Source organism: Dendrobates tinctorius, unplaced genomic scaffold, assembly GCF_039654945.1.
Source record: "Dendrobates tinctorius isolate UK_male_01 unplaced genomic scaffold, ASM3965494v1 ptg000154l, whole genome shotgun sequence".
In the NCBI taxonomy this organism is placed as follows: Eukaryota; Metazoa; Chordata; class Amphibia; order Anura; family Dendrobatidae; genus Dendrobates; species Dendrobates tinctorius.
This window is the reverse complement of record NW_027361821.1, coordinates 4,746,962-4,768,579: the sequence shown is the minus strand read 5'-3', so window position 1 is coordinate 4,768,579 and position 21,618 is coordinate 4,746,962. Positions and strand designations below refer to the sequence as shown.

The following is a 21,618-nucleotide window of genomic DNA, read 5'->3' as shown; positions in this document are numbered from 1 at the left end:
TGAAACAAGGGAGGAGATGTAGGGTGGTGCTGAGCCATGGAGGGCTTTGTGGGTGAGGGTAATAAGTTTATACTGAATTCTGGAGTGGATGGGTAGCCAGTGTAATGACTGGCACAATGTAGAGGCATCGGTGTAACGATTGGTGAGGAATATGATCCTGGCTGCAGCATTCAAGACAGATTGGAGAGGGGAGAGTTTGGTAAGAGGGAGACCGATTAGAAGAGAGTTACAATAGTCGAGACGAGAATGAATAAGAGAAACAGTAAGAGTTTTTGCAGAGTCAAAAGTAAGAAAAGGTCGAATTCTAGAAATGTTTTTGAGGTGCAGATGACAAGAGCGAGCCAGTGATCGAATGTGGGGGGCAAAGGAAAGCTCGGAATCAAGTATGACCCCAAGACAGCGGGCCTGTTGCTGGGGAGTAATAGTGGAGCCACCCACAGAAATAGCAATGTCGGGTATAGGTACATTAGTAGAGGGAGGAAACACCAGGAGTTCAGTTTTTGACAGGTTCAGTTTCAGATATAGTGAGGACATGATATTAGACACAGCGTTTAGACAATCGCCGGTGTTTTCTAGAAAGGCTGGCGTGATGTCAGGAGAAGAAGCGTATAATTGGGTGTCATCAGCATAGAGAGTCAGTACGTTAGCTCTACACTCCATAGCGCCGCAGTGTTGCTCCACCTCCACCGCTAGCACCTAGGGCGTCGGCCAGTATAGACCTCCTTGGCCACTGCTATCGCAGCGTCCGCTAGTTACGCCGTGCGCTTTAGTAGCGCTTTCCAGCCCGGTTATTAGGCTGGTTAGTGGCGTCCATCAGGGCAGATACTGCACACATTGCAGCAGTGGTTCACACCTCGTGACCTGTGACGTTAACAGGTTACGGTTGTTCGCCGGCAGACACGTGTTACGTGAAGTAACGGCGCACGTGTCTGTTAGCACCGGCTCAGTGGTTACGCACCGCTGTGTCCGGCTTTACACGCCTTTCCCTCATTGTTTAGCAGCAGTTGGTCACCTCTGCACGGTGGACCCTGGGCTGCGAACGCACCTTATATATTATTTCATCTTTATTTGGTGCGTTCCGCCAGCCCCGTAACAAGAACTGAAAGACCTTGAGATGAGAAGATTTGTTGACTCCAATATTTTGCCTGGACGACCACCTCTTAGCTTTTGAATGAAAGAAACATTTCATATTTTTCCAACTGTCATAGTACTCACGTGAAGCAGTTTATCAATTTTCTTGGCTGAGAGACGGCTATCAATGAGCTGGATGATGCTGCTTCTCTTGTTAGGGAAACTTCTTTATAGCCGCTCTTAGATTCAAACCAGTAACTTTTCGCTTGGGAACCAACCTAATAACACACTGCGCTATTAGAAAATGTGAGAACAGGTTGTAATTTCTAGTACACCGGAAGAAAAGGTTTTTTCCACCACCAGGAGCAAAACAGTAACAATGCAGTGACATGAGAAAAATCTGCATAACTAATCATATGCTAAATAGTTGTGAGTCAAATTTATGTATGAGATAGCTAAGAAGATTGTTTATATCTATCAGATATGGAACCTGATAGTCAAAAGTTCAAAACATTGTTACCCTTTTGCTCGTAAGTGTAAATGCTTACTATCACCTTCCTCCTGTTCTCAAGAATTGAAGTCTTAGCAACAGGACCTCCTATGATCATGGTAAATGATATTGTTTATGGGACAACCCGTTAGCTTGATTGTTGCTTATCAAAGTAGCACCGAACACAAAAAAACTCAGTCTTTCTTATGGAGGACATTTCACTAGTTCGAACATGTTAAACTAACCACATCCTGGAGATGCAGAGCTGAGTAAAACAGAGAAAAAATAAAAACTATTTCTCCTCTCCATTGCCTAGATTTCAGCTTGTAAAGTTTAGGTTAGAATTTATGTTATAGTTCAACTGGGCGTTACCAGATATTTGTCTCTGTGGACATGGACCTATATCATTGTCTCGCTGCTGTAATGCAGGTAGAAGCAAGCTCCACTAGATAGCAATGGAGTGGAGGGAGGACTGCACACAGCAAGAGCAGACATGCAGCGCAGCAGCGAGGCCACGACCAGGTGGTAGAGGAATAGTCAAACAAGCCGGGTCGATATTAGTCTGTAGCACAGTACCAAAGGAAAAAGCAAACACAGAGTCAGAAACAAGTCAAAAGGGTCAATACCGTTCCGGAGCAGATATGACGAAGAGACAAAACAGCAGGTCAGAGTCCAAGTCACGTCAAGAACCAGGGAGTTCAAATACAAAAGGGAAACATAGAGTCCGGATGGGAAGAGGGGAATAAACAGACACGGGTACAGTCAGCAAAAGCAGCAAGACGAATCAGGGTACGCAAAGTCAGCTACACACGCCGCAGACAGAAACTATAACTGACACCACCTGCAGGATGCAATGGAGAGAAATAGCCGAGCTGACGCCAGAACGAGGCAGAGAAAAGTTAACCCTTGACATGATCAGACCGGGAAAGATAGACAGGATACAAAACCCGGCCTGGATCATTACAATCAGGTTGAGTAATCATAAACAAGCAGCGTCATGCAGGAAAGAAAAACACACATCTTCCTCTCCTCGCTGATCTCTGTAGTTACTCTGTAGAGATGAAACAAAGCTGATTTACATTAGTAAATACTTTGAGATCCCATCTGTCAGCATTCACTCTCTGCCATAGACTGCAATGAAATGAGATCTGGAAGTGTTTATAATGATACATAGCTCAGCTTTGCTGCATCTCTACAGTACACAGTAGCTGCAGAGATCGGTGAGGAGTAGGGAGTGTCCTTTTCGCCCCAACATAATGCTGCCTGCTTATGATTGGTTAAACTCATGCAGGTGAAGAATAACACACCCCCTAGACAGAAATCTCTGGTAATGCTCAGTTGAATTATAACATACATATTATAGCCTAAACTTTAGGCTAGTTTCACACTAGCGCTTTTGAGGGCATCGACGGCCTGCGCACGGCCGCCGCTAAGCCCCGCCCCTGTCGCGCCTCCGCCGGTAGCTCCGCCTACCGGCGCATGATGCTGCATGCGTCCCCTATCTTTATCACTGAGGGCGCAGGCCGTGCGCAGTATGCGTCTGGCGGCTCATGCGTCCTTTTGACGGTGCGCCAACCTGCGCCAAACGCAACCTGCTGCAGTTTGGTTGCGCTCGGCGCACCGTCAAAAAGGCGCATGCGCCGCCAAACGCATACTGCGCACGGCCTGCGCCTCCAGTGATAAAGATAGGGGACGCATGCAGCGTCATGCGCCAGTAGGCGGAGCTACCGGCGGAGGCGCGGCAGGGGGCGGGGCTTAGCGGCGGCCGTGCGCAGGCCGTCGCTGCGCTCAAAAGCGCTAGTGTGAAACTAGCCTCACAAGCCAATATCTCTGCAACAGAGAGAAATTAAAAAAAAAAAATTTCTTGTGCTATGTTCTGCAGCCACTAGTCCAGTATGTGGCCAGTTTAACAAGCTCCAACTAGTGAAAGGTCCTCTCTAAAGAGCAATACAGTTCCCAAAAGGTTAATGTTACTTCACAAACACTAAATGTTGCTGCTATTGTCACACAAACCACTAAGAGATGAACCATAAGCTTTAATTCTCTAAGTATCCTACTTTTAAGAGGGAGGGTCACTCTCCACTCAAGTCGCCATATCCCCATAGTCTCTCAAATGTATCGCTGCTCCTTTCAGCTTCAGTGTACTGGTGTTAGGCCGGGATCACACACAGCGAGATACGGCCGAGTCTCGCAGGTTAAAACCAAGCTCTGGCGCCGGCACTCCGGAGCGGAGCGTGCAGCCGCACAGCAATACATGGAGCTGCGCTCCGGAGTGCCGGCGCCAGAGCTTGGTTTTAACCTGCGAGACTCAGCCGTATCTCGCTGTAGTGTGACTCTGGCCTTATAGGAGTAAATTCTGCAGGCCAAAGAGCAGCCAGCCTCAATCTGATTTTTCATTGACCTGCCTCTGGTTTGAAATTTCACACCACCATCACTGGCGCAGGCGGCATGTGCACAGTCTCACTTCACGGCTGGTGTCCAAGTCCTCAATAAAATGGCATCTAGTTCTCAATAAAGACATCATTGAGCTGAGCTCTAGATCTGCGCATGCGCCTCCTCCGGTGCCATTTTATTGACGACCGGCCGTGAAATCCTCCGTCACCGAGAAATCAGAGTTTGAATTTATAGCAAATGAGGTTAAAGAGCTACTGTAGATCTGAAGCCTTCGTCACTCCAGCTCTATTCCCCACCCAGGGCCGCCACCTCCTGCATGACTGAAGGCTCCTTTGCCTTATTTTAAAAATATATAAAAACTAAAAAGTGAAAAATTATAAAATAAATAAAAGTGATGAGTGTTTCCCCATTTGTGCCCCGGGTCTGAGCCAATGGCAGACTGTCTGCTCTGTCCTATACAGTAAGGTGATGAAATTCTGCTATCAGTTCCCACCACAAGAGGGCGCTCCCTGCAGTCTCTGCTCTCTCCTCTACTGTGGCCAGCTGCCCCTAGAGGCCAGCTTATTAGCAGCTTATTTTCTGGGGACGCTGTGAGGTGTCTATAGCGCCCCGCAGCTGGTCGTGAGGGAGATGCTGTATAAGTGCCGTGTTATGCACTCGGTACCGGTCCACAGAGCACAAAGCCCTGCGAGATGTGGAGCAGAACCCTGGACAGCTCGCATGTGAACGCGCAGCGCGGTCATGGATGCGGAGAGTCCCGCACGTGTCCTGGCGCCGTCCCTTCAGCAGAGCTGATCGTGGAGTGATGCCGGCGGCTGAGCACCAGGGGGCGCTGGTGTCTGCTTTGTGTAGAACAAAGAGGCATTTCCTTATTCCGCGCACTGGCATGGCGTCTCTGACGTTACAGACTGGCTGCTGTGCGCACTGGCAGCTGCTTTCAGTACGGCTCGGTCACTATACCTCACTATAACAACCAGGAGACTGTATTCGTGTAAGAAGCAGCGCCTTACATCCGTGGAAAAAAGAAATGGACATCTCGCGAGATTCTCCACAGACGGAAATTGACGACATTTTCCGAGCGCTTAGCTCCTGAGATCGGGCGGTGGGGTCGCCGCGGGTGCCCTCTGCTGGTGAGAGCTTGGTATTGCCGCGGTGCTCGGTGGCTGTGGGAGGAGCCTGTTCATTCGTTGTCTGCGGAAGCCGAGGCACCGGGTGGCCCGGGGACACCAGGTAACCACTGAGCAGGGGGCGGCCGGGGCCTCTCCACCAGCGGCCTCCAGCACCGGGGAAGTCGGAGGAACGCGCTCAGGAAAGCGGGGGCGGCAACGTGCCGCCATGAAGCTCGGGCCTAGCTGCGCCAGCAGTAGCGGTGCCGGGCTGCCGTCCTTTGTGAGGCCGCTGCCGCCATGTTGTCGGGCTGGTGCGGGGCCCTGGTTGTGCACGGGGCGGAGGCGGTGCTGGAGGCAGCCCGGTGCTGGCGGTCAGCGAGGCCCTCTCGGCCTGGTGCGGGGGTGTAGGCCGCTGGTGCGGGCAGCATGGAGGCCGGGCCGGGAGGAGATCGGCCGACTGTCAGCTGCGACCTCCTGGAAAGTGACCGACAGACGTGCAGCACATGGAGGGATGGGCCAGGCCCCTCATGCTGGCGGCACGACCCCAGTGATGGCTGGCTGTCAGCACAGTGATGGATGGCTGTCAGCAGGCCACGTCTGTCTGGTCCTCATCCTGGGAGATGGCCGGTGACGCTGGCCGGACGGTCCGATGCGCCCCTGACCATGTAATAAGTCTGCGAATTGTAGGTAAGAAGAGGAAGGAATATCCCCCGCAACGTTGTCTCCAGAGGAGGGGAGGAAGCATGGAGAATTGGGCACAATGCCCGGAGTGATGGCCGCACAGCCCGGACCCCACCGAGAAGTCACATCTGTATTGTCACCACAGCCGCATGTGCTACTAATGGGGGGATGGAGACCCCCTGCACCCATCCTACACCTGGCAGGAGTCTATCACCAGGGGGAGCGGGTGTTGATCGAAAGACCATGTCAGCATGAGCCCAATAAAGGGTTAAAGCCGCTTTCCCGCTAACATCTGTCATCAGGATGTATGGGAGTGTTACTGTTCAAATCAAAGGTAGGCGAAGTCGTGCAGATGTCGGCTGCTGTGTGAACCGGATTTCCCATACCCATGTCTGGCCGCGGTCAGATTCTGTATATGCAGTGGTAGGTGACCGATCCTAATGATTAGGGCTCCAGGTGTGGGCTGTCGGTGCAGGAAAGCTTCAGGAGTATCCGATGCACCAACACGTCCCAGCACTTCCTCCTTAATGGCGTTTCCACTACGCTGATCACCTAGTGTTGGGATTGCTGAGCTAGTTGAACGGCCCCTCCAATCTGATATTGAAGCCCTCTCCCCTAATTATCAGCTGAGAGCAACATCAGCAGCCTTATCAATCCCAGTGTGCGGAGAGGACAGCATGGCGTCATCATTTCTTAGTGGCCGCTCTCCAGTATTGCACATCATTTAAGTGTACGGATTGTAGTACCATACTCGCCGTCTTTACCGTTTCAGTGATTCTCAAGTCTGTGAAAGTGCATTAGGGAGTGATGATGCAGTAGCAGCTCCTCAGCCTCGCGCTGTATTCTCTGTCTAGGGCCATGTCAGCGGCTATGTACTAGAGCTAACAACCTGTCAATCGTGCAAAATGGTGGGGCGAGGCATGGAGTACATCATCGGGCTCAGGAGCTGGAGGTACATCGGCACAATGTACTTTCAGACTGATGTATGCTGATCTTCAAAACACGATCTTGCACTTCAGTACCATCACTTTGGGGTCAACTGGCTTATCTTCAAAAAGGCTACACCTTCTTAAATGATGGCTTTGGGGGTAGATGTTTGCCAGGTTCCCTTCAAGAAAAATGGAGCTGGGCACGGCACCAGAAATTCTATTTCCATGAACTCCAGTGTTTCTTCCTGTCCCTCGCCCCCACACTTCTCTCCCCTCCATCTGTAATGGGGTAACTCTTACATCCCCATCTATATGGAGCTTCTCCCTGCCGTGTCTACCCGGTGCATAAAAAGTAGTAAGGATAACCCTCTTAACAAGTGATCCCTTCTGTGCCTGAGCCCCTTTAACTTTTCACCTCAATAAAATGCAGTGATGAGTTCTACATACCTCACTAGTCTATTATTCTGATTAGGTGGTCTATACCCTTAGATGCTGAAATCCATGTAGACCACCACACCTAAGTGGCTTTATAGTAAAAAATATATATACAGAAGTCAGCTATTTGCGCAGCCCAAGGTTAGGTCAGCATAAATCTTGATAGGTGTACCCATCTTTTAGGCTACCATACAGCCGCACATATAACTGCCTAACAGAAAAGCATCCTTTATTGCCCCCAGCTATCAGTTACAGTGCAACTGTGCTATGATTGGGTGCTGTGGGCAACAAGACCAGTTCTTCTGTTTGACAGTTTTGATAAATGTGCAGCTGTGTGTTAGCATAGTAGATGGGTACACTTGGGTTATATGGCTGGAGCCTATGATCAGATTCATACTGCCCTAACAAGCAGCATGAGATACCCACAGCCTCCTCCACCACCTCGGCTTGATTGACATCACTCCCCATACTTAAATAGGGGAGACTTGATATTTCACATTGACAGGGAGAACCCAGAGGGTGCTACTCAGTGATAACTCAATCCCAGTTTCATATTTCTTTGCCACAAAGTTTGCAAGTGATCAGAGCGCCTGTCCGTACTTTATAACATAAGGGGTTGGAGAAGCTTAAATCTCATGGCTGGTTTGTTTCAAAGGGAACCTCTCATGTCCTCAAACGCCGTTAGCCTGCAGGAATGGGGTTAATCTGCAGGTTAATAGTGTTCTAAAGTGTGTGGCTTCTGGCTGCTGGGAGGAAATTCACTTTCTACCTCCATGCAGCCTTTTAGTCGTAGAGGTGCCGTTTCAGTCATAGTGAGGGGCGACTGTAATCACAGCACTGACTGACAGCCGGGCTTTCTGTGCTCCGGCCACACGGCTTTAGAACACTATTATCCTGCAGATTAACACATTATCTGCAGGTTAATAGCATTTGTCAACATGAAAGTTTCCCTTTTAATCTTTCTAGAAAACTTAAGGGGGTTTTACACATAGCGATATATCGCTAGCGATATATCGCTAGCGATATCGCTATAACGTCACCGATTTTGTGACATTATAGCGATATCGCTATGTGGGATACTTACCTGCGACCGGCTCCCCCGCTGTCCATCGCTGATCGTGCGAGAATGTCCGGCTCCATTTCTCGTCGTCAGCTTCCAGCTGGGGCTTCCTGCTGTGACGATGAGCGACGCGTGGAGGAGGGCGGGAGGACGTCTTCATCGCTGTGTGTGAAAGGTGAGTATCGTGCGCTGCGTTGCTGCTGCATCGCTGTGAGGTCTGCCTGTGTGGCAGCTCACTAGCGATCATTTAGCGATGCACCAGCGATCCTGACCGGGTCGGATCGCTGGTGCATCGCTAAATGTAAAGGGGCCTTTAGAGGGAGCAGATGTAGATCATGGAACACAAACTTCTGTGGGGGACGTATTACAGATCTGTGATTGTGTAGATGTTTGCCAGTATCTTAGGGAATTGTGAGCATATTGTAAAAGATAGGGAGCTTTTCGCTTTGCCCAGTGTTGTCATAGGGTCGTGATCAGAAAATGTCACAAAATGGTTTACACAAACGTCACTGAGCTGCTGCTGTTGGCCTTGTCTAGCTACCTCCCCAAGGTGTAATGTTGTCATACTGTCACACAGGGTTGCTAGGAGATCTGATGGTAGAGTCTCATTTCTGCTTATTCTCTCACTCTGTGGATTTGGGCGTAAGAATCTGTCATCCCAACAAAATAACCTGCTGTATTTGTGACTGGCATTATCTGCAGAGAGAAAGCGAGACCCCAAGCTCAGCAGGCAGCATAACAGCAGAGATGGAGATGGCTCCAAAATATCAGGCGTGAGGGGGAGGTAGCGACTGTGACAAGGTTTATGTAAACCTGCGCATGCTCCCAGCCCGTAACCTGAACCCAGCCACAAAGGGAAAGGTCTGAGTAGCCATAGCTCATGTATTTGCATGGTGTCACTGTGGCTTCTAAGGCTTTATTGTGATAAGAGGCTAAGGCGTGAGATTTAATCTTACCAAAAGTATCAGTGGTACCTCATCCTACATTTGTTATTTTGAGATAGGTTGCGTTACATTAGTAGCACTTATTTTTTTTCTTCTGACCCTTCTGTTAATATGGATGCAGGTTATTCCTGGTCTCATAGGACTTTATATCCAGGTGATGAGCAAACTGAGCTAGAGGCATTGTGTGAAGTGTCACATTAGGCAACCTGTCCCCTGCACCCATGTCCAATATAGGAGACACAAAGTCATGTACACTTATTGTTAAAGGAGTTATCCAACCCCAATATCTTTTACTTTTTTACATAAAATCTCCCTGTTATAAATAACAGTAGTAATACTTTCCAGCCCTTGCTACTCTCGTGCTGATTTCCCTGTCCCTGTCTTTATTCACCGGAGTCCAGTGATGACATGTCGACACGTCTGCAGGGATCACAGGTTAGCAAGCCACATCATTAGTGTCAGAACAAGATCGACCAGGTCTTTACAGGGGATCAGTCCACACAGGGCAGAATTTCTGACGGTTTTACCCGCCGACTTGTACAAGTATAACCCACAGTTCATTACAGTGCCAGACAAGTGGAGGAGATTTTACAAGTGCCATCCATATACTTTAAACCTTTTCTGCTGGAAATTGACTTGCACTGCAGGTTTACAATTTTTACTAAAATTATCTGTGAATCTGGATGGGATGTTTCTTTATTTAAAACATCCAGAGAAGCCAAGTCACCAGTTCCAGCCTATGGCACGGTATAAATTGTCTTCAAAACTCTTTTGCAGAGCAATATGCTGTGAATCACATCTATCAGTGATGCTCACATTAGAATTTCAAATTATCTAGAAAAAAAGTGAAAAGCGGCACTCACCGGGTATATGATTCATAAATACTTTATTTCCATTACAAAGGTTGTTACGCGGAGGGCAGAGAGTGTGCAGGAGAGAAACGGAGAAATCCGGTAGTTGAACCCGTTGAAGCGTAGCTGCATGAAACGGCCGTCGTTCTGTTTCTCTCCTGCACACTCCCTGCCCTCCACTTATCAATCTTTGTACCAACGAACAGGAAATAAAAAAAATGTATAAATCGCTTATCTGGTGAGTGCCACTTTTCGCTATTTTTTTCAGATTTATTTTTTTTAAAGCATATGTAACTTCTCTTAAATGGGGCTTTCTACTTTCAGGAAAGTGGATTCTAAAATAGCAAAAAGAGCAGGTAATTGCGCTCCTTCTAGCACCATCTCCCTGCTGCTGCTCAGGACTTGATATTTTGGCTGCAGTGGGCATCACTTAGCGCAGATAATGTCTGTAGCCAGTCACTGAGCTTAGCGGTTAATGCCATGTACCTCAGCACAGCAACTGAGTTCAGTGATTGGTTTTCACTGCCAATCGGCAACATTTAAGCCATTCAGTGTTTAGACAAGTTCATGCACACTTGCCTGCTTGCCACAGAATGGAAGTTATCAGGATTGCTATGTCCATTGACTCGCTCTTCTTGGCAGCACATATTGTTTACACAGGATGATGTGCTGCCAAGAACGATGATTTTTAAGCAAGCTTAAAAGTCCTCTCACCCCGCAAACAAGAGCTGTACTCTTTCTTCAGATGATTGCACCCTGATTAGACAAGCTGATAATCAGGAAACCAAAATTTCTAGAAACATATAGACTGTGCAGCTTTCCTGTCCACAAAATAGCTGCTGATGGAGGAGAATGTGGCCAGACCTGTCCATCGGCCTCTTCCAAATGAAAAATCCTTCACATGGGAGCGCAGTTTGGTATTGCAGACCTTACAAAGCAAGCAGTACAGATATTCTTTAAAGGAGCACTCGTGTAATTTCTTTTAAATTCCCTCTTTGGGAGCAATGATGTGGAGTAAGTGCAGTAACATACTCGCTGGTTGCTGTTTTCAGTGGCGCTCTGGTCCACTCCAGTGGCACAAGGCCACATTTGTAACCTGTCTGATCACAGGGTCTGCAATTACTTTCTTGCCTCATTCTGAGTCTTAGGGCCCCGTCACACACAGCGACGCACCAGCGATCCCGACAACGATATGACCTTGTCAGGATCGCTGCTGTGTCACTACATGATCGCTGGTGAGCTGCCAAACAGGCAGATCTCAGCAGCGATTGGGACAGTGATGACGCGGGTAACAAGCTATGCACGTTGCTTAGTTACCCGCTGTGTATGTTAGATACCAGGGAGCTGGTAACCAAGGTAAACAGCGGGTTTCTAAGTGCGGCGCTTAGAAACCCACTGTTTACCTTGGTTACCAGCTCCCTTCACCAGCGCGCTTGTATCTAACATTCACAGCGGGTAACTAAGTGACGTGGGTCCTTAGTTACCCGCGTTTACATTGGAAACCAGCTGGTCTCCCGCCTGCCACACGCAGCGATGCGTGCTAGCCAGCGGGAGACCACGATCAAAAAAGGTCCAGGGCATTCAAGCACGATCAGCGATACCCGGTGGGGGGGCCGGTCGCTGATACCTGTCACATACAGAGATATCGCTGGTGAGATTGCTGTTGCATCACAAAACTTGGCATGGCAGTGTAGAGGCTCGTAACTCTGTACCTCAAAACCCTCAAAGACCTGAGGGCCACCCTTCAAGAAGAGCGGGATGCCATGCCTCAGCAGACAATAACTCCACTTGTGAACAGAATGAGACGTCGTTGTCAAGCTGTAAATGGATGCCCAAGGCCAATTGACACATTAAGACAGTGACATTTTTGGGAGGTATACCCACCACTGTGTGTGTTGGCTTTGTATCAATAAATTGTTTGAGATGAGGAAATCACCATTGCTGCTTCTACTTAAATGCCCCATAGTCATGATATAATATCACTCTATCGTGAACTTTTTACGCTTTCCATAAATATCACCCGAATGTCAAATATCCCTATTTTTCGGGAGCCGTGTATATGTAAAGAATGCAGTAATACAGTCACACGGTGCTGATCCCATAGGTTTTCTATGGGATTCAGGTTTGGAGAAAGGGCAGGTCACTCCATTTGAGGTAGCCTAGTCTCCACCAGCCATTCCCTAATTATGCAATCTTAATGGACTGGATTAATCATGTTATTCATGTAGTAGAATCTGGTGTAGGGCAGTTCTGTATTGACTAGACTTGCCTGCCCACACTGTAACATCACCACCACAGGCTCGTTTGGTGACAACAGTATCTGATGCATAGCGCTCTCCTTGACATCTCCAATATCATTAGCGGCCATCATTTCTGCTTAGTATGAATTCACTTTCATCAGTGAACAACACTCAGGCCCACTGGTCCCTTGTCGGGTGTAGATGCTCTCTGGCCCATGCAAGATGATGATGCCTGTGCCTGCTGGTGTAGTCAGGTACCTTGTAGGTCATCTAACACACAGACCACGCTGATTTAAATTGTTTTGAATGGTCTGACCTGATACTTGGGTGCCTCTCGCCTCCCTTAAATGTGCCTGGAGTTTTGTGGCATTCTTCCTCCATTTCCAAAAGGCATTGTTTACAATGAAGTGGTCATCCGTGTGGGATGTGGCGAAAGGATGTCCACTTCTCTGCCTCTCTGTGAGTCTTCCAGTCACTCTCTATTTCCGTTACAACCTGCTGATGTCTCAGTGGCCACTTCCGTCTGAGAACATCCTGTTCGAAGCCTCGCAATGGTGAGGTCCTGCTGATCAATTGTTTGGTGTCGGTGACATCTTGGTCTCGTCAAAATGTGAACAGCATGATGAGGAGGACTGTTTAATACCGATTCTAATTGAACCCAGAATTTGAGTAATTCATGGATCACACACCTGTTGTGAATTTCGCCAGTAAGCTCCTTGTTACTGAACAGTAAGTTGTGCAGAAAGTACAGAAACATTGGACAGTTGGACACGTGCATCCAAAAGCTTAGAGAAGGTCACATTAAGCTCACCTGATAAGGTTACAGTGTATTTTAAGGTTATCCTGAAATTTATCCCCAAAGCCAAATATCCCAAACTTTTTGTGAGTAGTGTAATTGCTACTAAAGGGCAGTTTTCTTTTTGAATTTGTACGATATTGAAGGAAAACACAGAAGGGGTTACTGCAGTATAGAAACGCTTCACTAGAGGGCACAATTTTCTATATTATACAAGAAATAATACATGTTGAAGGAAATTTGTCACATGTGGCTTTGTAGTTCTTGCAACGTTTTTTTTGCCATTCGGCCCACAAGAGTGTGCATTAAGGCCCCGTCACACTAAGCGACTCACCAGCGATCCCGACACCGATCTGAAGGTGTCAGGATCGCTGGTGAGCTGTCACACAGACAGCTTCACCAGCGATCAGCACAGCGATGCCGAGCGCCCGGCATCGCTGGCTATCGCTGTAGAAAATAGTATCAAAATAAAAAATATAGTTATTCTCACCTTCCGACGTCCCGTTTAGCCATCCCGCCTCTCTCCACGCTCCGGTCCCAGTGATCCTTTGCACGAATGACCGCGAGATGTCACGGTCTCGAGGGATAACAAAGTCTCGCGGTCATTCATGCAATGGATCACTGGGACCGGAGCGTGGAGAGAGGCAGGATGGCTGAACGGGACATCGGAAGGTGAGAATAACTATATTTTTTTTTATTTTTTTTACACCTGATCGCTGGTCTCCCGCTGTCACACACAGCGATGCATGCTGGCCAGCGGGAAACCAGCGACCAAAGAAATGTCCAGAGGTTTCTTGCAGCGATCAGCGATACCGGCAGGGGGGCCGCTCGCTGATCGCTGTCACACACAGTGATCTCGCTGGTGAGATCGCTGTTACGTCACAAAAGTTGTGACTCAGCAGCGATCTCGCTACTGAGATTGCTTAGTGAGACGGGGCCTTTAGAGATTAGTAATTAGTGCTGCTACACACCCACTTATCATAGGACATTTTATAAAAATGTGTTTTGTTTTACTGCATTGTAAAAAAAAAAAAAAATACTATTGCCCTTCAGATATTCTGTTAATCTACAGGATAGTAGTTCTGAAGCTGCGTGCCCCTATGACTGAAAGCCCGAGGCTGCTGGAAAAGTTAATTTTTTTTGGCAGCAGGGCTCTCAGTGTAGGTGCCAGGCAGCTTCAGAACACTATTCACCTGCAGATTAATATGATATCTACAGGTTAATAGTGTATTTTTACATGACGAGTTCCCTTAAGAAAAAATATAAATAATGCCCCTCCGTTGCATGTACGGCTTGCCTAGAATTAAGTAAGGATGCTGACATAGCTCCAAATACCCCGTTACATTACATGCCCCTGCAATCGCTATTGGGGTGAAATAAGTTCGTCTTCTTGTTCAGCTTCTGTAGCTAAAAAACTAAGTTACTGTACTACTTTCATTGCAAAATCTCATTTGTTTAGTATAATATTGAGTAATCTCTGCTTTAAGTAATGATGACGATTGCATGTATGTGTTACCATATTCTTTATGTAAAGTAAGACTAGTAGGATGGCAATTTATAGGTGATATTGTATATTACCATGTGAGCAGAATAAAATGTCCCTTTACTGACTAATTTTTGTATTTGATTACAGACATGGAGGGGAAAAAGTTGATTACGGCAACGGACACCCAGTACTCTGGCAGCTTATTGCAATCCTTAAATGACCAGCGGCTACAGGGCTTATACTGTGATGTCACGGTCATCGTTGAAGACCGCAAATTCAGAGCTCACAAGAATATACTTTCTGCCTGCAGCACTTATTTCCACCAGTTGTTCATTGTCGCTGGAGCTGTGGTGGAATTGAATTTTATCAGAGCTGAAATTTTTGCAGAAATACTTAACTATATTTACAGCGCTAAAATTGTTCGTGTGAAGTGCGATATGCTGGAGGAGCTGATCAAATCTGGAAAATTGCTGGGAGTTCCTTTTATTGCGGAGCTTGGAATACCTTTGTCACAAGTGAAGAGCATGGCTGGTGGAGAAAAGGATGATTCTCCCGAGACCCAGTCTAATTCTGATCCAAAATCACAAGAGTCTTCAAAAAACAGCCCTTCATCTAGTAAAGTGGGTGCCTTGAGGATGTCATTAGTCGGCAATTCACTCTCCTTATCCTCCAGTGATGAACCTGATGGTGATACAAATGTAATAGAGGATGAGTCTGATGACGATGATGTGATCTTTTGTTCAGAGACTATGCCAGACAAACCAGTGACGTCAGAGAAAAAAGAATCCGTGCAAACCCCAACTCTTGCTTCTAATGGCCAAGTCTCAGATACAAAAATAGCTGCACCATCTAGTCAGTCTCCACAGCCGGACCAGGACACTAAGCCTCAGACGCAACCGCCTTCCACTATAAGCCTATCTACTCCAAATCCTCCTCCAAACTGTTCTGCTGTCCCTCCTGCTCCACAACTGGCATCGGTTACCGTGGCTGTTCCGGAACAGACCTCCCAAAATACTGCTGCTTCTGTTACAGCTGTGTTGGCTAGGAAGCAAGCAACTCCTGACACCACTCAAATTTTGCCAAAACTACTACCAATTGGTATCATTAAGCCTAAAACAGAACTAATACTGGACGGTAACTGCATTTCATCATCTCCTGTGTCTTCAGCCGTATCTTTGGAACAGCCCACAATTACTCACAAAAATGTTTCTTTCGATGGAGTTCAAAAAAAGCAAGTTGTCACCTTCAGCCCCGGATCATCTTCAAAACCGGGAGAATTTAAAATTAAAATTGCTGATGTTGTTTCTGGAACCAGCAAGGATTCATCAGAGCCTCGACGCATAATGGACGGAAAAAAAATAATTACATTGGACACTGCCTCCGAGATCGAGGGATTGTCAACAGGGTGCAAAGTTTATGCAAATATTGGGGAGGATACATATGACATCGTAATCCCTATCAAGGAAGATCCTGAAGAAGGGTTGGCCAAGATAGAGGATGACGATGGCTTTCCAGATCGTAAACGAATGAAAATAAAACATGAAGATCACTACGAGCTCATCGTCGACGGAAGAGTCTATTATATCTGCATTGTGTGCAAAAGATCGTATGTTTGTCTGACAAGTTTACGGAGACATTTTAACGTTCACTCTTGGGAAAAGAAATATCCTTGTCGCTATTGTGAGAGGGTCTTCCCTCTTGCAGAATATCGTACAAAACATGAAATTCATCATACAGGAGAAAGAAGATATCAGTGCTTAACTTGTGGTGGTTCATTTATTAATTACCAAGTCATGGCTTCACACATTCGATCTGTGCACAGTATGGACCCTGCTGGAGACTCAAAGCTTTACCGCCTAAACCCATGCAAGACATTACAGATTAGACAGTATGCATACATAGCAGAAAGTTCCAATTCTGTCCCTGTTATCAGTGATGGCGGAATCGTGTATGACATTGACCCAGACAAATCCGAACCAGCATCTGCAGAGAACCAGAACCACTCTAACGAGGGGCCAAAACCTGTAAACTGGGACGATATCTTCCTTCAGCAGTCCAACCAGAACATGTTTAAACCAACTACTTCGGAAGGCAGTACTGAGTTTGAATTTGTTATACCAGAATCCTATTAATCACATTAACATTCAGTGTAATGAGAACAAGGAGTACATCGATCTAACAGGTGAACTGCTGTCAGGATTTTTTTTTTCTATCTTAAATACAGCATTTTATTATAGCTTACAGAGCAGCCTAGTTTTAGTCTTTCTTCTAAGTTGCATCCAGTATGTGAGGGCATCTTCTCGGCAATCTCCTAAGCAGCCAATGATACAAGATTTACAGAGACACTTGGTATACGTTGGTATTCACAATCATTGTATAGTAAATGATTAGGCACAGAACTTTTGTAATAAAAAAAAAATAAATAAAAATGTATTTATTACATTTTACTGACGGTCCGGTGTGAGTTAGACAGTTTCCGCTGCCAAATACTTTAGGCATGTTTGCACTTTAAAATGGAGAAATTTATTTGGCAATGTCTTAGATAGGTAAACTATCTAAGGTCTTCCACTCCTCAACTGCTGAACTGGAAGTTAAAACCTGAACCGTGGAAGTCAGACCTTCTATAAAAGCAGTGCATTGAGAACTACAAAAAAAAAGCATTTGATAGGTTTTCAACCGCTTTAGTAACCTTTTTTTTTCCTACAAAGTATTCTCACTTGCACATTAAAGGGGTTTCCTAGCATCACGGTATTGATGGCCTATTGCAGTCCAGCTGCTGGCAAATCTGTTAATCAGCAGTTCAAAGAACCCGCAGTGTTGGAGAATTCTCGGTTTACATATATGCAACATGCCTGTGCTGGGTATTGCAGCATTATTCTATATCCTAAGGATAGACTTTTTTTTTTTTTTTTTTTTTTTTTTTTTAAAGGGAATCTGTCAAAACTATCCCATGGCCAAACTGTTTATATGGTGATGTTGGCATCCACACCTTTTCTTATGCAATCTGCTTTACCTGGACTGAAAAATTGCTGCTTTGATTCATATGCAAATGAGGCTTAAGTGCTTTGGGCCTGATCAAACTCTTCCCTAGCCTCTACCTCTCTGACTATGGGTCACCCACCCCTCCATCTCCACCTTCCTCCTCTTGACAGACAGCCCACTGGCTTGACCAAATCTAGGAATATGGGGTTGGGCATGGAATAGAGACTTGAAAAGTTCTTTGACACACCCAGAGCTCTTAAGCCCTTTTTACATGTGAAATAAAACAGTAACTTTTTCAGTGGGGGAGCAACAGATTGTATCGGTAGATGTGTGGATGACATTATCTGTCAAAGAACAACAGGATCATATAAACAACTTAGGGGATGGATTCTTCTGAGAAATGATTCCCTGCAATGTTGTGATTCTAGTAAATCCTTTCAAAGGGAACCTGTCAGGCAATTCCCGCTGCCCAGACCACACAGCATAAGTCTGAGTCTGACTGCATTATTGCATCCGTGTACGTTTTACTTTACAATTTTGCAGAGAACATTTATAGTTTTGACCGGGGACTGTCTTGGATTACTAGTCCAAGTCCAGTCCCAAGCAGCTTCTCCTCACCCTGCTCTCCATGAGGTCTCGTTCTAGCTGTGTGTTTAGGGAGAGACCTGTCAGTCATTTGGAGTGGGGTTGGGGAGTAGCTGCCAATCTCAGACTAATCATACAAGGCAAAACACAAAAATTGAGCTTGGTTTGAGTTGGTACACATGCAGCATATAAATGCAATTTATATGCTGCATGTAATCATACAAGGCGCATAGTCCGACCGGCTCTTCAAAGTATGTTTTGTATGAAACGCTGCAACATTTCAGGGTAACAAATGCTGCCGGACTTTGACTCTCTCTTCCCTTGGTTCAGACAGCAGGAGTCAGCTGAAAGTTTTCCTTTGAACTTTAAAGACCTGCTGATATGAGTTTCATTTTTTAAGTTACAATAATGGTTAAGTGGTTTTATTTTTTAAATGTCTCTGAAAAAATAAACCTCAACATGTACTCTTGTATCACATTTACTGTAAGAAGGTATAAATTGTGATTTTCGTGGTACATTAAGATACAATGCCTTGTAGCTTATATTTGTAAGAAAAACACTGTAACCAACATGCAAGAATTATTACTCGTGTATCTGCACAAGCCTCAGGCTGTTTGCACACATTGCGTTTTCTTTGGTTTTCGCTGCGTTTTTCCGCTGCAGAATGGCCGCGAAAACGCAAAAAAAAACGCATCCCATGCAATGCTGTGCTAATGCTGCAGATTTTTCCGCTAGCGGAAAAATCTGCAGCATGCCCATTCTTTTTGTGAAACCGTGGCGATTCCGCACCCATAGGATTGCAGTGAAACGTTCACTTTACGCATGTGGCTATGCCCACCATGCGTAAAGTGAGCGTCTCGTGCAGATGGTACCCAGGGTCTGGAGGAGAGGAGACTCTCCTCCAGGCCCTGGGTACCATAATCCTATGAAAAATAAAAAATAGTAATATACTCACCCTCCGGCGGCCCCCGGAGTCGTTCCCGCCTCTCACCACGCTCCCAGCATCTTCCGGTCCCAGTAATGCTTTTGCGCTTTCGCGAGTGTGTCGTCATCACTGGTCCTTCGCGCAAAGCATTACTGTGACTGGAAGATGCTGGGAGCGCCGCAGAGTAGATCGGGGGCCATCGGAAGGTGAGAATATTTTTTTTTTTTTAACATCCTATTTCCAAGCGATGTCACTTGGAATTCGCAAGCATTCCGCAAGCGAAAAACGCTTGTTTTCCATGGGAAAAACTCGTGCGAATTCGCATGCGTTTTACAAGCGGCAGGAGTTCGGAAGTGTTGCGGAAATTTCCGCAGCATTTCTGCAATATGGGTACATAGTCTCAAGGGTGTATTGGTGTAGCGAAGAACAGAACTTGGTAGTTAGGCTAGGGTTATATGATGACTGCAGTAAAATTTGCCCAAATTATGTCTTTACTCACAGCGGCCCACAGAATAGTCACCAGATTCCACAATACTCACTGCATACAATATTAAAGGGGTTGTTCTCTTTAATATAATGTTCAGCCACCTGCTGCAGTTTGTTAAAAAAAAAAAAAAAAAAAAACTGCACTCTCCTTCCCTGGGTTCACTGGTGAGTTGCTGCAGATGATCTGAGTGTCTGGCACTAATGTCATGTCAACAGCACAGTCTATGAGCTCTGTGATTGACTGCGCTGTTGACGGGACATCAGTGCCTGTGACAGAGGCAGAGACTCGACAGTGGACATGGTACAGGTGAGTAGAGCGCTTTTTTTTTTTTTTATAATATTTCACAAACTGCAGGTGGGGACAACCCATTTTTGTAGAATTTTTCGACCTGATGAGGCGGCTGCTGTACGTACTTTTAAAATCTCAATTGCAAAGGGTGTATAATCCTTTATGGAAGTTTCACACTTGCGAGAAACTCGCACGAGTCTCGCATCTCAATACCCGGCATTGCCCCTGGCACTCGGGACCGGAGCATGCGGCGGCATGTATTTATGCAGCTGAGCGCTCCGGTCCCGAGTGCCAGCGGCAATGCCGGGTAATGAGACGCGAGATTCGTGCGAGTTTCTCGCAAGGGTGACCCCGGCCTTAGCCTGATTTTTCTACTGCTCAGTGTCCCTCTTCCATGCTAATCTCTCACAGCTCAGTACAAGCTGCCTTTCAGGCTGTGTGGGAGCAGACTGAATACACTTACTCATCACTGCTCACCAGCTATTTAATAATGCTATGTTTGGATTGATAAAATTCCCATGTTAATATTGGGGGTTATACAGTCATTCTGATAAGGAGTTTAAATGCACCAGCCTCATCTGGTCTAAAGGGGGTTTTACACTAAGCGATATCGCTAGCAATATCGCTATAACGTCACCGGTTTTGTGACGTTATAGCGATATTGCTAGCGATATCGCTATGTGTGATACTTACCAGCGACCGGCTCCCCCGCTGTCCATCGCTGATCGCGCGAGAATGTCCGGCTCCATTTCTCGTCGGGCGCTTCCTGCTGGGACTTCCTGCTGTGACGTCCAGCGATGTGTGGAGGCGGGCGGGAGGACGCAGGATCGCTGTGTGTGAATGGTAAGTATCGTGCGCTGCGTCGCTGTGAGATCTTTCTGTATGAAAGCTCACTAGCGATCATTTAGCGATGCACCAGCGATCCTGACCGGGTCGGATCGCTGGTTGGATCGCTGGTGCATCGCTAAATGTAAAAGGGCCTTTAGAGCAGTTTGTATTGTGACTTGATCCAACACAGCAGCTGCTTGTCAACATAACATTGCCAAACGTAGCTGTAATAAAATGGAAAGAGAAGTCACTTAATTTTGCCCATGAAAGTTTCTGAGCACTTTTCATCTTTTTTCACCCCTCCAGTTGTATTTTTCACACATTATTAATTCACATACAATTAATGAATACTTGTCGCTCCATTTCACCCAGGCAAAAAAGGCAGAGGACAGACTAAATCACACTTCCTGAGAATTTCAGCAGAGTTTTACAACGTTGTTACAGGATGCCCTCTCATATTGGAGCTGTTCTAGCATATATATTGTTTCCCACTGGATTTTACAGATGTAAATTATTTTTCTACATTTGATTTTCTCCTTACATCACCTTTACACTGGGTTTCCTTTAGTCTCCGTCTGTGTTATTTTGCTCACTGTGGGCCAGCCATTTTTTTTTTTTTTTTTTTTCAGAACGTGGAGAAGCAGTTGCGCACTGATGCCAGGCTTGTGTAAATGACCTGAGCAGGATTGTGGGCTTTTTGTAGTTAGCGTAGTGTCGATAGGCAAATTACTATGGCCTTTTCTCTTTTATAATGAAGATTTGGTTAAACTAGTGATACTTGTTTTTTATGTGTGATGATACTATTGTGGATGCTGAACATTGTACAAAGACTAGGTGCAGGTATCTGTATATATAAGCTAAGACATGGGATAACAGCTGTATAAATGCCTTCTAATAGAGAACTGATGAGAGGTAGCCCAAGTAGTATGACGGAGAAATGGGTTACGGGAGGGAAATTAAAGCTAAAACTTCACATTTACAGGGTTGTGATTTGAGCACACTTTTTTTCCCTTCTCCCATGACAGCAGCACCTGAGA

At 46.2% G+C, this 21,618-nt stretch overlaps 1 protein-coding gene across 3 annotated transcripts; it reads left to right on the top strand.

Moving 5' to 3' along the window:
• The first annotated feature begins 4,801 nt into the window (after nucleotides 1-4,801).
• Nucleotides 4,802-16,933, top strand: ZBTB33 (zinc finger and BTB domain containing 33). 3 transcript variants are annotated; one of them, XM_073547593.1, is made up of 3 exons: nucleotides 4,802-5,185; nucleotides 5,752-6,079; nucleotides 14,634-16,933. In XM_073547593.1, exons 2-3 carry the CDS (start codon nucleotides 6,049-6,051, stop codon nucleotides 16,616-16,618), a joined length of 2,016 nt encoding a protein of 671 aa, XP_073403694.1. In that variant the 5' UTR covers nucleotides 4,802-5,185; nucleotides 5,752-6,048; the 3' UTR covers nucleotides 16,619-16,933. The 3 variants fall into 3 exon arrangements, with proteins under 3 accessions (XP_073403694.1, XP_073403696.1, XP_073403695.1); XM_073547595.1 differs by lacking the exon at nucleotides 5,752-6,079 and having other exon boundaries at nucleotides 4,802-5,085; XM_073547594.1 differs by lacking the exon at nucleotides 5,752-6,079.
• Nucleotides 16,934-21,618: the final 4,685 nt, after the last annotated feature.

What these genes read in the sequence shown, in the direction of transcription:
- ZBTB33 (XM_073547593.1), top strand. Translation starts at nt 6,049, where the DNA reads ATGTATGGGAGTGTTACTGTTCAAATCAAAG. An exon ending in TGTTACTGTTCAAATCAAAG is followed by an intron (nt 6,080 to 14,633) that starts GTAGGCGAAGTC and finishes ATTTGATTACAG; the next exon opens with ACATGGAGGGGAAAAAGTTG.